Below are 12,982 nucleotides of genomic sequence, written 5' to 3'. Positions count from 1 at the left end.
GGAGAATGGAAAGAAGGGTGATGAAGGGGACATAGGGGACTCAGGAATAGGAAGGGTGGAAGATGAGCATATGGAAGAATATGGAAGCATATGGAAGCATATGGGCGGCACGGTAGCGCAGCGGTAGAGTTGCTGCTTTACAGCGAATGCAGCGCCGGAGACTCAGGTTCGATCCTGACTACGGGTGCTGCACTGTAAGGAGTTTGTACGTTCTCCCCGTGACCTGCGTGGGTTTTCTCCGAGATCTTCGGTTTCCTCCCACACTCCAAAGACGTACAGGTATGTAGGTTAATTGGCTGGGTAAATGTAAAAATTGTCCCTAGTGGGTGTAGGATAGTGTTAATGTGCGGGGATCGCTGGGCGGCACGGACTTGGTGGGCCGAAAAGGCCTGTTTCCGGCTGTATATATATATGATATGATATGATAACATATTTTTGCAAGATTTTTGTAAACTTTAGGAATGTGGCAAGCTTCTTTTAGTGCATGATAAAAAACTGCAGATGCCAGAAATCTGAAATAGAAACAAAATTCTGGAATGGTCAGTAAGCAAGGAAGCATCCTATGAAAAGAGAAACTGTTTCAAATCAATGACCGTATACCAGAACTAGAGTGAGGAAACAGCTCATTATGACTTACAATAGAGTTTTGTCTCACCTCCAATTCCTTTGAAGGGCCATTTTATTTAGAACTAGACCAAGTGGACCAGTTGGGCCCAAACCTCTCCAGCATTGGTGCAGCACCCTCTCCTCCCCCACTCCCACCTTCTCCCCTCCTCCCACTCCATCCCCCTCAACCCCCCTTACACTCCCCCCCTCCCTCCGAGATAGATTTAAACTTTAAAATGTTTTAAATATATAATGCTGATTTCAATGAAACTTCTTCCATTAGCACCAAAGGGACGACGGTGAGTAAGGTGGGCCTAGAATTGTTGCACTATCATGCACCGTTTTGGCTGTAGTTCAGGAACAAACAAACAAATTAGAATTTTAGTATATAGATAACGCATTATTTAAAAGTTTAACCAGACTGAACCATGGCAAGAGGAAATCGGTTTCAAATTTACCAGCAGCAACTCAAGTGTTGTACCTTTTTAAAAGTTAACTGCAAGTCCAAAGATGAACAAGTTCACAAGTTATTGATTGCTCAAAAAACAGTAAAATACATTAACTGTTAAGTAAAATGCAATTAACAATTAATGCATTTCCAAGTACTAAAGGTTTCAACAGTCAACTTGGGAATTGAGGCCAATATCAGATGAAAGGGATTCATTTCTTCATGGGAGTTCAAATTAAAATGTTATTTATCTGCAAATATCCAATTTCTGGCTTACACAATTCAAGAAAGATTTTAATTAAACATTCTACGCGGGAATATTCTGAAGGGATCCACTACAGGAAGACGTGCAGATTGAAGATGCATATGCATTGCTATAAAATGCTTACTGTAGGATCATGTGAGAATAAAGTACCAGAGAACCACCGAGTAAAACAACTTTCTCCAGAGAACTCCTTTAAAACTTCTTCCTTCCACCTTAAACCTATGTCTTTTAGTAACTTTATACACCTTTGTCAGGTCACCTCCTCAGCTACAAGAACAATAATTGTAGCCTATCCAGTCTTTCTGTTTAGTTAAAGGCTTCCAATTCAGCCAAAATGCTGGTGAATATACCCTCTGCACTCTCTTCCGACTGAAGAAGGGCCCCGAACCGATACGTCAGCTAATCATGTCTGACTTGCTGAGTTACTCCAGCACTGGGTCCCTTTTTGTGTAAACCAGCATCTGCAGTTTCTTGTTTCTACACATTCTTCCTTTCGTAAGTTTACCAGAAATGCTGATAATACTCCAAGTGTAGAGTACAATCAGTATTTTGTACAGTTTCAATATATGGTCCCAAATTTTATGTTCTTTGTTCCGACATATGCCTTTTTCACCACCCAAGCTCCTTGAGTTGCCTCTTTCAGGGGATTATGGAATTTGACCTGAAGATCTGTGTTCATTAACATTCTTCCGCACCCTGCGGCGCAGCGGTAGAGTTGCTACCTTACAGCGAATGCAGCGCCGGGGACTCGGGTTCGATCCTGACTACGGGCACCGTCTGTACGGAGCTTGTACATTCTCCCCGTGATCGGCGTGGGTTTTCTCCGAGATCTTCAGTTTCCTCCCACACTCCAAAGACGTACAGGTATGTAGGTTAATTGACTGGGTAAATGTAAAAATTGTCCCTAGTGTGTGTAGGATAGTGTTAATGTGCGGGGATCACTGGGCGGCGCGGACCCGGTGGGCCGTAGGGCCTGTTTCCGCGCTGTATCTCTAAATCTAAAAATCTATCATACACTGAATATGTTCTATCCCTATTTGACTTCCCAAAATACACCTTACACTTGTCAGGATTAAATTTCATCTGCCAATACTCCACCTAACCTTTCATCTGATCTATATCCTGCAGTAGCCTTTGAAAACCTTCCAGCGGAACAAAGTGTTCCTTGCTATCCATAATACCACAACCTTTCATGTCATTCACAAACTTACTAACTATATGACCTACTATTTTTGGCCATGTCAACTCACAAATAAAGGGATTAATGTCAGCTGATTTAAATTCACGCAGTACTTGTTTTGATTGGTTTGCAATTGGATATCACAAAGCAATGGATTGGAATTTTGAGTGGCTGTTAAAAAATACATTGCAACACAACACCATGGCTTGATGGACAACAAAAAGCCATTTCTAAATTATAAATTAAAAATTAATTCCAAAAATCTGAGATAACAATTGTAACAACTGGATCCTTTAATGTTCTTTTAGTATCTTAAAAATGCTTCTAATCAGTGCTAGTTCAATCTTTTTCCCTAATCACAAGAAAAGTAAAGAGCACAATAGTATTCCGGAGAAACAATGAAACGTAGGCACAAACAAATGTGCCCTCTCGGCCCACGCCAACAAGATGCCTACCTACGCTAATCTCATTTACTAATCCTGTATCCCTCTGCTCTTCATATCAGTATCTGTCCAAATGCATTTTAAACATTGTAATTGTATCTGTCTCCACCACGTCCTGAGAACTCGTTCCAGATATTCACCATCCTCTATGTGAAAAAGCTTATCCGCAGATCTTTTCACCTTAATCCTATGCCCTCTAGTTCTCAACGCTCCTGACCTGGGAAAAAGATTGAGTATCCATCCTATCTTTGCCCCTCAACTTCTTCAACATCTACAAAGTTACCCTTCAGCTTTCTAAATTCCAGTGAGAATATCCCAGCCTATCCAATCTCTCCTTATAACTACAGGCAACATTTTGGTGAATCTCTTCCAATCTTTCTAATGTTACTACATCATTCCTGCAGTGTGGTGACCTGAACTGTACTTAATATAGAAACATAGAAAATAGGTGCAGGAGAAGGCCATTCGGCCCTTCGAGCCAGCACCGCCATTCAAGATGATCATGGCTGATCATGCAAAATCAGTACCCTGTTCTGGCTTTTTCCCCATATCCCTTGATTCCCTTAGCCCCAAGAGCTAAATCTAACTATCTTTTGAAAACATCCAGTGAATTGGCCTCCACTGCCTTCTGTGGCAGAGAATTCCACAGATTCACAACTCTCTGGGTAAAAAAGTTTTTCCTCATCTCAGTCCTAAGTGGCCTACCCCTTATTCTTAAACTGTGACACCTAGTTCTGGACTCCCCCAACATTGGGAACATTTTTCCTGCATCTAGCCTGTCCAATACTCTAAGAATCCAGAAGTGCCTGTGCATTGATGGTGCTGGGAGGACATGGTCTAGGAAGCCCAGACCCAACCCCATCAAGTCTCATAGCATTAGGTTTAACACTTGCATGAAACTGCCTGTTGAATCCCAGAGTTTTCCAAGAACAGCAAATGATGCATTATAAAATGACAGCCTAGGAAAGCTATGTAATAAGCAGTGGGAGCAATATGCTGTAGGCAGAGTTAAAAATCTGCCAACCAACAGATCAAGGCAGAGGACCCCATTATGAAAAGTGGCCAGGATCCATCAATATGCCCATTAATGATGGTGCACTTCAACATTTGGAAACAAAGAAAAAAACAGAATGAGCTCAGAAATTAATGCCCAGTCGATGCCTCATCTGATACATTGGTCTCAATCAATTTAATTCAACCATGTAAAATCAAGAAATGTGAATTTTAAAAAAAAATGCATTGTGCTTCATTGTAATATTACATGAAACCCTAGGTAGATGGGTCAAATTGGAAATATGATGAATTAAAATTGGTAAACAACAGGAAGCTCATGATTACCCCTATGACCTTACAGATACTCTGCAAAATGTTTACCCAATCTGTGTTTGTTTTCCAAATGTTGAGAAAAACATATTGTGAACACAGAACGCAATACATTCGACTGAAAAGAAACAAAGCAAATGATTGCTGGAAGGCATCCTGTATGGTGCGAAATGAAGAATCAAATTAAAGTTATTGCATCTTCTGTGGTTGCATGGAAAAGTGACATTATTATTGGGAATGGAAGAGCTAATCAAAAAGTCATGAAGGAAACAATCCCTTAGCTGAAAGGAGAGGGGAAGCTGCCTGATGGTGGAGTCTTGTTGAGGCCAACGGAAATTGTGAAAGATGATCTGTGAAATCCTGAAGCATGGGTTTCCCCTCTACTATAGTTAACAGAGCACTTGACCAGATTTCACCTCCTGCACCTCTGCTTCCACTGTACCCCCTGGTCCCCACCCTCCATTCAGTGGATCATCTTTCACAATTCCACTAGCTTCAATGAACAAAGTCATCACTGAGCATGGTCACAAATGTGGATCGAAGCCACGATTGGGTGAACCATTATCTTAATGAATGGCATAGTAGGTTTGACTGCAGAGGGCTTAGCTCCATTCACATCAGTCGGTCTTTCTATGCAGGACGGCTTGGATAGCATTCAGGCACAGGTTGGTAAGGGATGAGGAACATTCATGCCATTCAAATGGCCAGGAAAAGCTGTGCATGACAAAACAGAGTTTACCCTCAAAACATTCAAGGGTGTTGATGTTATCGGACTTCTTCTATCAACATCCTGCTAGAGCTCGGGGAGGTTAAGGGCATGTTCATCGATAAACCATGTCGTTATTATTGACTAGAAATTCAACTGGAGCAGTAACATAGATTCTATCTCAGAGTTCAGAAGCAAGATATCCTGCAGCAAACAACACTCCTAATTATAAAAGCCAAGGTATAAGTTGAAAGAGCAATGTAATATTCTCTGCTACTCCAGCAACTGAGAACTTAAAAATATTCAGCACAAAACAGTCCATGTTCTTCAACAGCAACTCTCAAACAAGTCACCCCTATTACAAGATCAGTGCTACAAAGCACATATGAACACCGCATGCAAGACCCCTGTCTTTGGATACATCTCACTATCTATTGCTATTCCTTTACAAAACAGAAAATGGGGGAAATTCACAACAGATCAGGTGACATCCGTAGAGAGAAAAAAGTTAATCTTTCAGATCAAAATGATGAAAACTTAGAAAATGGCTGTGAAAGGGTGGGTACCCAGAATGACCGATGCAAATGCCTGAAAGACAGTGAATAAGAGATAAAAAGTTTGGAATGATGAAGTGCAAAACATTTTAGTTGTTGGAGAGCTGAAATACAAGAATGTTGGAAAATCCTGAGATTGTCCACCATCAGGAGAGAACAAAATGGGCTAATGCGATAGATCGACAAACTTTGATTAGAACCGCTTTGTTCAGATACACATTGGTTACCAGAAATTGTTTGACTTCAACATTTAGCAGTTGCTCCTCATACTTAGGCTTGACTTTGTTCAAACAGCATAAGGGCCAAGGCAGAAGTCAGCATAAGCAGGAGCTGGAGAATTAATGTGACAGGCAATTGGATGTTCAGGCTAATCTTTTTGGACTGAGCAATGGTGATTTGCACAGTAGTCATCTCTGCATCTAGTCTCTTCCATAAAGGAGATGACATTGGGAACATGAATTCTCAAGTCAGTGTGACACTGGAACCTTAGTCTATCAATAAATGTTCAAGCAAAGACTCCTAGACTTTTAGCCTTATGCTTCGGGCTAAATATTGCCTGGCATTTGAACGTTACCTGTATTTTAAGGAGCAAACTGTAGGTTATTAGCTAAGGTTAATGAGACTTGTACTCAAATCCATTATTTCATGAAACAACAAAACACCTTTAAAAAAAATTCCTTGTTCACTTACTTTTGCCTTCTCAAAGTCGAGGTCCTTGCCAATTGTGGTTAATAACCTACATAAACATTCTAATGACTCTCCGTCGTGGTTTTTTAGTAGTTTCACAACACAGTCGTGCATGATGGCTTCTGTTAACATTTTTAGTTTGAACAGTTCACCAATAAATTTAATGTTTCCAATGGACCTTCTACGAGACTTGTCCTTGGATTCTTTCAGCTCATCCTGAAGCCTGGACTTCTCTTCTGTCTGCAGAAAATGAGATAGAAATATGGTTTTATCCAGGAATTTTCACATATTATAAAGAAAGTTAATAAATAATTTTGAGCTGATAATATGGTACTCTCAATTTTTTTTGCTAATATGAACTACTGTTTACCAATTCTGCATAAGTAGCCTTGATTAAAATACAATGTGCTGGAGAAACTCAGCAGGTCAGGCAGCATCTGTGGGAAAGGTCCCAACCCAAAACATTGTCTGTTCATTTCGCTTCACAGATGCTGCCGGCCCAGAGTTCCTCCAGCATTGTGTTTTTTGTTTGCTCGATTTCAGCATCTGCAGTTCCTTGTATTTCAATTGTATAATTAGTCCTTGATTCATGAAAGGATCAGGTTCCTGGAAAAGTGAAATCAAAAGGTTGGGTGTGAGGCATTGTCAGTATTTTGATGCAATGTCTTCTAATGGACAGTGAATGGTGAGCTAAAGAGCAAATAGTGTTGTTTTAACAAAAATCAAATATAGAAAATTCATAATTCAAGATATGTTGCTTTAATTTTCTGGTTACATTTATGAATTATTCTAAATATTGCTATTGCCGGCAAGTTTAAAACTACTTCTAAATGCTTCTTGGAATTTGAACAATGTTACACTCAAATGTGGCATTTAACAAAGCAATCATCACAGAATCTAGCAACGTGGAAATGTACTAATTTTATGTCTTTCCCTGCAAAATAACAAGCAACAACTAAAAACAATCAGTGGCAAAGAAAAATTAACATTAATGAGGGGCAATTACTTATACACACATTATGTGTGGTGAGTGACTCCAATAATGGTTGCCAAAGTCTAATATTTAATTAAATTAAATTTAAAATTAAATCCAATATGTCTTCCTACTAATTAATAAGGAAAATTCCAAATATTTATTGCACAGGAAGGATAGTCTGGCCAAATGTATTTAAAAACTTCTCACAAATGCACAAAAATGTTAGTTTGTAAGTTGCAACAACAGACCACAGACGAAAAGTCCAGATCCGAGGCTTTCAACTAGGATGATCCTACACTGTATAGATGGTTAAATATGATCTCCGCAAGGCTATCAGGGAGGCCAACAGAGAATTCCATAACAAGCCACAGGCTCAATTCGAATGAGCGGATGGCAGGTGATTGTGGCCGGGTCTGAATATGGTCATGGGCTAAATGCCAAAAACGCGACCAATCTCTAGCAACCACACATCTCTACTAACTGAGCTCAATGTCTTTTATGCCAGTTTTGAACGGGCAAACAAAGATCCATCCTGACGTGTTCCCCCATCCCCGACTGGCTCTATTCAATACACTGTGGTGGCAGAAGTCAGATCTGCTTTCACAAGGGTAAACTCTCAGAAAGCAGGTGGTCTGGATGGATTTGTTAGATAGTTTCAGAAATTGTGCGCCAATTAACTGGCGACAGACTTTGCCGACATCTTTAATTTTTCATTTACTCTTCCCATCAGTTTCAAGGAAATCTCCAACATTCTAATCCCCCACTAGCGAGGTTGTGGGTTCATGACTGAAGCATTTCACTGCCATGATTTATAAGATCAGCAGATTTACTGTATGTCCCGAGTGAAGAGTGTTTTATTGTCATATGTCCCGGAACAGAAGAAAATTCTTATTTGCAGCAGCACAACAGGCTTGTATTCACTGGAGTTTAGAAGGATGAGAGGGGATCTCATAGAAACATATAAAATTATAAAAGGACTGGACAAGCTAGATGCAGGAAAAATGTTCCCCATGTTGGGCGAGTCCAGAACCATGGGGCCACAGTCTTAGAATAAAAGGGAGGCCATTTAAAACTGAGGTGAGAAAAAACTTTTTCACCCAGAGTTGTGAATTTGTAGAATTCTCTGCCACTGAGGGCAGTGGAAGCCAAATCACTGGATTGATTTAAGAGAGTTAGATAGAGCTCTAGGGGCTAGTGGAATCAAGGGATATGGGGAGAAGGCAGGCACGGGGTTATTGATTGGGGACGATCAGCCATGATCACAGTGAATGGCGGTGCTGGCTCGAATGGCCGCCTCCTGCACCTATTTTCTATGTCTATGTCTAACAGATATGTAAATATGGTGCTCTGTAAACACCATACATAAAGTTTTTCATATAATACAAACAAATATATATATATATACACACACAAACAAACAATAATAGTGCAAAGCCAAAAACAATGCCCTCAAGTCCATGTAGTTTGGAGCTTATTTGGAAGTTGCAGTGTTTAATACCCTGATGATTGTAGGGAAGAAGCTACTTTAGAACCTGAACATTGGCAGGAGTGAAATGAGTGTGGCCAGGGTGATGCTGACTCCCTTTTTGAGGCTGACTGTCTTTTACTCCTGAAGCCGTTTTCAATTGGCATATGGGTTTTTCAACTTCTTGGTCGATGGGAGAGGTGTCAAGGCTGAAATGAATAAGGTGCTGTAGGATGAAGCCAGGGCACTCGTGCAAAATTACCGTCTCCAGAGGATTCATCTTCCTGCTCATAATTAGCTCAACTTCACCACTGAGATCAGCACAGTCAAGTTGGGCCGAAAGACCTGCTTCCATGCTCTATCAGTTTTATGACTCCATGGTACAACTCCAAGTACAATCTCTGAATCTTCATCACAAACTGAATGGTCTGAGGGAACTCCGATTCTTCCTTATTCACAGACCTCACCAATCCCTTTATCAAAACACATCATTTGCTGGGTTGTTCTCTTCTCGCATTGATCCTTACGCTCTATTCACTTTCTCCATATTAAAATATAATGATGTATTTAGGGATACAGGTGGAAACAAGCCCTTTGGCCCACCGAGACCACACTAATTTTATATTATCCAACTTTCACATCTACTTGCTGCACACTCAGTGCAATTTACAGCAGCCAATTAACCTTCAAACCTGCACATCTTTGGGACATGGGAGGAAACTGGAGTACCCGGAGGAAACCCATGTGGTCCCAGGGAGAACATGCAAACTCCACACAGACAGCACCCAAGGTCAGAATCAAACCCAGGTCTTTGGCATTGTGAGGCAGCATCTCCACCAGCCATTGTGCTACCCGATTCCATTATAAGAATGTTCGTAGGCCCAAGAATTGTCCTGGTCCTCACTCTCCACCCCACTATCTTCTAAGTTCAAGACGTACAGGTTTGTAGGTTAATTGGCTTGGTATTAGTGTAAATTGTCCCTAGTATAAGTGTGTGGGGATCGCTGACCGGTACAGTCTTGGTGGGCCGAAGGACCTGGTTCCGCGCTGTATCACTAAACTAAACCATCTTTTGTAACTTTTACAATCTTCAATTTCATTCTGTTACAAGAAATATCTTCCCCTTCCCCTTCTCTGCATTTCAAAAGAACCATTCTGCTGGCGACTCTCTGGTATGCTTTTCCATCTTCATCAATCACATCCTTGCTCACAGCACTATCCTGCAGGTGCTGTTCTTTTACCTCCTCCCTTTCCACCATCTGTAGAGCAGTCTTTTCCAGTGAAGCAACAACTCACTTGCACTTCTTCCAATCCTGTACATTGTTTTTCATATTCATTAGGTGTCTCTATTACAATAGAGAAACCAAGCATATAGATTGGGTGACTGTTTTACATAAGGGTGATCCTGAACTTCCAGTTACCTATCATTTTAATATCTCATTCCATTCCACTCCTAGTTCTAATGAGGCCTAATGTAAAACTGTAGAAACATCTTCCACCTGTATTATGTTGAACAACTTGGTAAATTAACAAAATACGACAAAGAGAACGGGAATGAACTAAAATGAAGATTTAGGAAGGCACCGTTCATGAGCCTTTCAAGCTGTTCGGAAATGTGTCTAACCAACTGGCTGTCATACATTAAACAAAGCTGCCTTTCCGCAGACAGCATACTCTCACAAACAGCAATATGATCCAAATATGTAGTAATGCGAGGATGATAATTGGCCAGAATACATGGGAGAACTGTCTCCTCATCCCTGAAATGATGCCATGGGAGCTCCAAGAGATCAGACAGGGCTTCCGTACAGTGTCTTACCAGAAGTCAGCATCTTCATCTGTGTAACACTCCCTGAGCATGAGAGTGTCAGTCTAGATTTTTATCTTTTAAATAAATTATAAAATAGCTTTATTTTAAAGAAAAGCACCAAAAGAACCTCCAGTTTAGGTTTGTCCACAATTTGCTTTAACAGCTCTAGAATGCATTATTTTGGTTAGCTTGCAGAAAAGACAGCTATCAATGAGTTATAATGGCACCCAAGCCATTTACAAGCAGTAAAAATAAAAATTGTCTTCATCAAGCACACCATATAAACAGATCAAAGCTTCTTACTTTAGCAGTAGCATCAATCTCTTTCTGTCTCTTCTCATTGACAACATCATCTGCTTTGTCCTTTTCAAATTCTTTCTGACAGCGATTTAAGAGTAGCTTGCGAAAATTCACTGAGGCACCTGGTTTATCGGACATTGGAACCTTCAGCTGCAAATAGAAATATGATCACACCATTCAGTGCAGAGATCATAATATTAAAATGTAAGGTCGTTCCAGTTATTTTATACAGATAAATTTTAGAGGAAACACAGTGACGTCAATTAACATAAATAGCTTGCGATTCCTCAGTAAAATTACTAACGATCCAGAAATCCGCATTTGTTTTAAAAAATCGGACTGGAGCACAAAAATTTTGAATAACGAATATTTAATTAGTAGAAAACTTCAGCACTTTTATTTTCAAACTCTTGGTAATTATTCTTTATTTCTTTCATTCCACAACAATTTTGTGAATAATTCATCAGTTGGAAAATACAGACTTTGAACAAGTCTTGTTCTTATTTCTATAACATAACATGATATGTAGCTTTATAGGTCTTTGCTTTGTTACAGATCAACATTGAAGCTTAATTCTTATTCCTGTTACAGATTCATCAGTTAACTACCTTTTACACTAGCTAGTTGTTATTTAAGCAAAAGAACAAAAGTGCATTTTACACACATGAAAAAATAAATTTTGAAAATGCGCATGGTGTTGTTTGGATGTCTGCAATAATCAAAACCAAATTTAGAATTAGAGTTATAAAGATTTCAGTACACAGATGTAAAATGTAGATATTGATGTTTGGTGACCTACCATTGTGAGGCAGCGACACATGTTGGCATATGCTACAGAGAAATTAGGCTCATCAATTGCTTTCTCAAATACTAGGTCAATAACCCCTTTCAGCCTCTCCTCTGTATCTATTGTCAGTTCCTGAACTTGTTTCATCAACTGTTGAAACATTTGTGGTGTAAGCTTGTTTAGGATGCTTCTTACTCGGCGGAACAGTTCCTGGAATTGGTACAAAAAAATTAATGTCAATAGCAATAATAAATTGAGAGCAACTTAAGTTGTACATTAATTCAACAAATAATAGCATGCACATTTGGCAATCCGGGGAAATGTGTTCCAAGGTCAAAACCTTCCATTTGGACTTCTTTCTGGATGGATCACTGTTGTTATACAGCTAAGAGGCCTGCTTCCTGTATGCTTCAGTATGCTACTTTACTGTAGACCCATGCACAGGAAAGGTCCAACCATACTGTGCCCAATTTCTTTAAATTCACTGGCAGGCTTAGGGAACCAAGGTCAGATTCTTCTCAGGTGGTGCATCACGTGAAAATCCAGTGGTGGGGTGTTGGTAAAATGGGTAGGTGAGCAAATTTTGGCAGATACCCTTCCACCATTATTTAACCTATGCTTGTTTCCAAATACACTGGACAATATGTTAGAAATCCAAAGTGCCAAATGTCAACTTGCTCCCGGTGGTGATGGGAGGCTTATGCACTCACCTATGCTCCTCCAATGTTGAGAAAGGCTAGGCAGACACGTCATTGGGGTTATCAAGTGGGCACCTACTTTCATCGACGTTTTGCTGATTGGACCCACGACGTCTCCAGTAGGCTCAGCAGTGCATTCTGGCGTCCTTGAACCACCCCCTTCTGCATCTGCCTAGCCGGCTTATTTCCTTGAGACTCAAACTTTAAAAATTGGAAAACATTTTGAAAAAACTCCCTCTAAAATGCACTTCACTGATGTTTTTAATTAAGAAATTGACAGAAAATTGAATTCCAGTTTACCAATCAGAATTCAAAATGTGCATTCACAACAGGAAGGACACGACACAATCTAAAAAATGTCCAAGAAGATTTTAAATAGATCAGACTACCTTTCACTGAGCATGGGAATTTAAGTAGGAATCTGGTAATAAAATAAAAAGTGTAGAATGTGCTATATTGTCCCTCAAGTTTGTTTTGCCATTGAAACAGGCCGATCTTCTATCTTGTTTCCTTCTTTTGCAAGGTTCAAAAGGTATCAATATCGGTTTTGAGTATACTTGACTGAGCAGCCAAAGAATTACAAACCTTTGTGGAGAAAACTCTCATTAACCTAAATGATGTAAGCCTCACCCTAACACAAGAGCCACATGTTCTGGACATTCCAGAAAGACAAGACAGTTTCTTAGCATACACTATCAAGTGACCTAAAAATCTGGGCTGCTTTATCAACCCCT

The 12,982-nt window shown here is 40.0% G+C and overlaps 1 protein-coding gene across 24 annotated transcripts in view; it reads right to left on the bottom strand.

Moving 5' to 3' along the window:
• Positions 1-12,982, bottom strand: part of eif4g3b (eukaryotic translation initiation factor 4 gamma, 3b) — a 209,792-nt gene that overhangs the window by 36,354 nt on the left and 160,456 nt on the right. For all 24 annotated transcript variants that reach the window (XM_078425386.1, XM_078425388.1, XM_078425391.1 and 21 more), the window contains 3 exons: positions 11,563-11,760; positions 10,767-10,913; positions 6,216-6,452 (listed from right to left, as the gene is read on the bottom strand). In XM_078425386.1, the coding sequence (XP_078281512.1) occupies positions 6,216-6,452; positions 10,767-10,913; positions 11,563-11,760 (582 nt within the window). The remainder of the gene's footprint in view (positions 1-6,215; positions 6,453-10,766; positions 10,914-11,562; positions 11,761-12,982) is intronic.

The sequence above is a fragment of the Rhinoraja longicauda genome, chromosome 30 (assembly GCF_053455715.1).
Source record: "Rhinoraja longicauda isolate Sanriku21f chromosome 30, sRhiLon1.1, whole genome shotgun sequence".
Classification (NCBI taxonomy): domain Eukaryota; kingdom Metazoa; phylum Chordata; class Chondrichthyes; order Rajiformes; family Arhynchobatidae; genus Rhinoraja; species Rhinoraja longicauda.
Note: the sequence above shows the minus strand (reverse complement) of the source record. Positions and strands in the feature narration are given on the sequence as shown.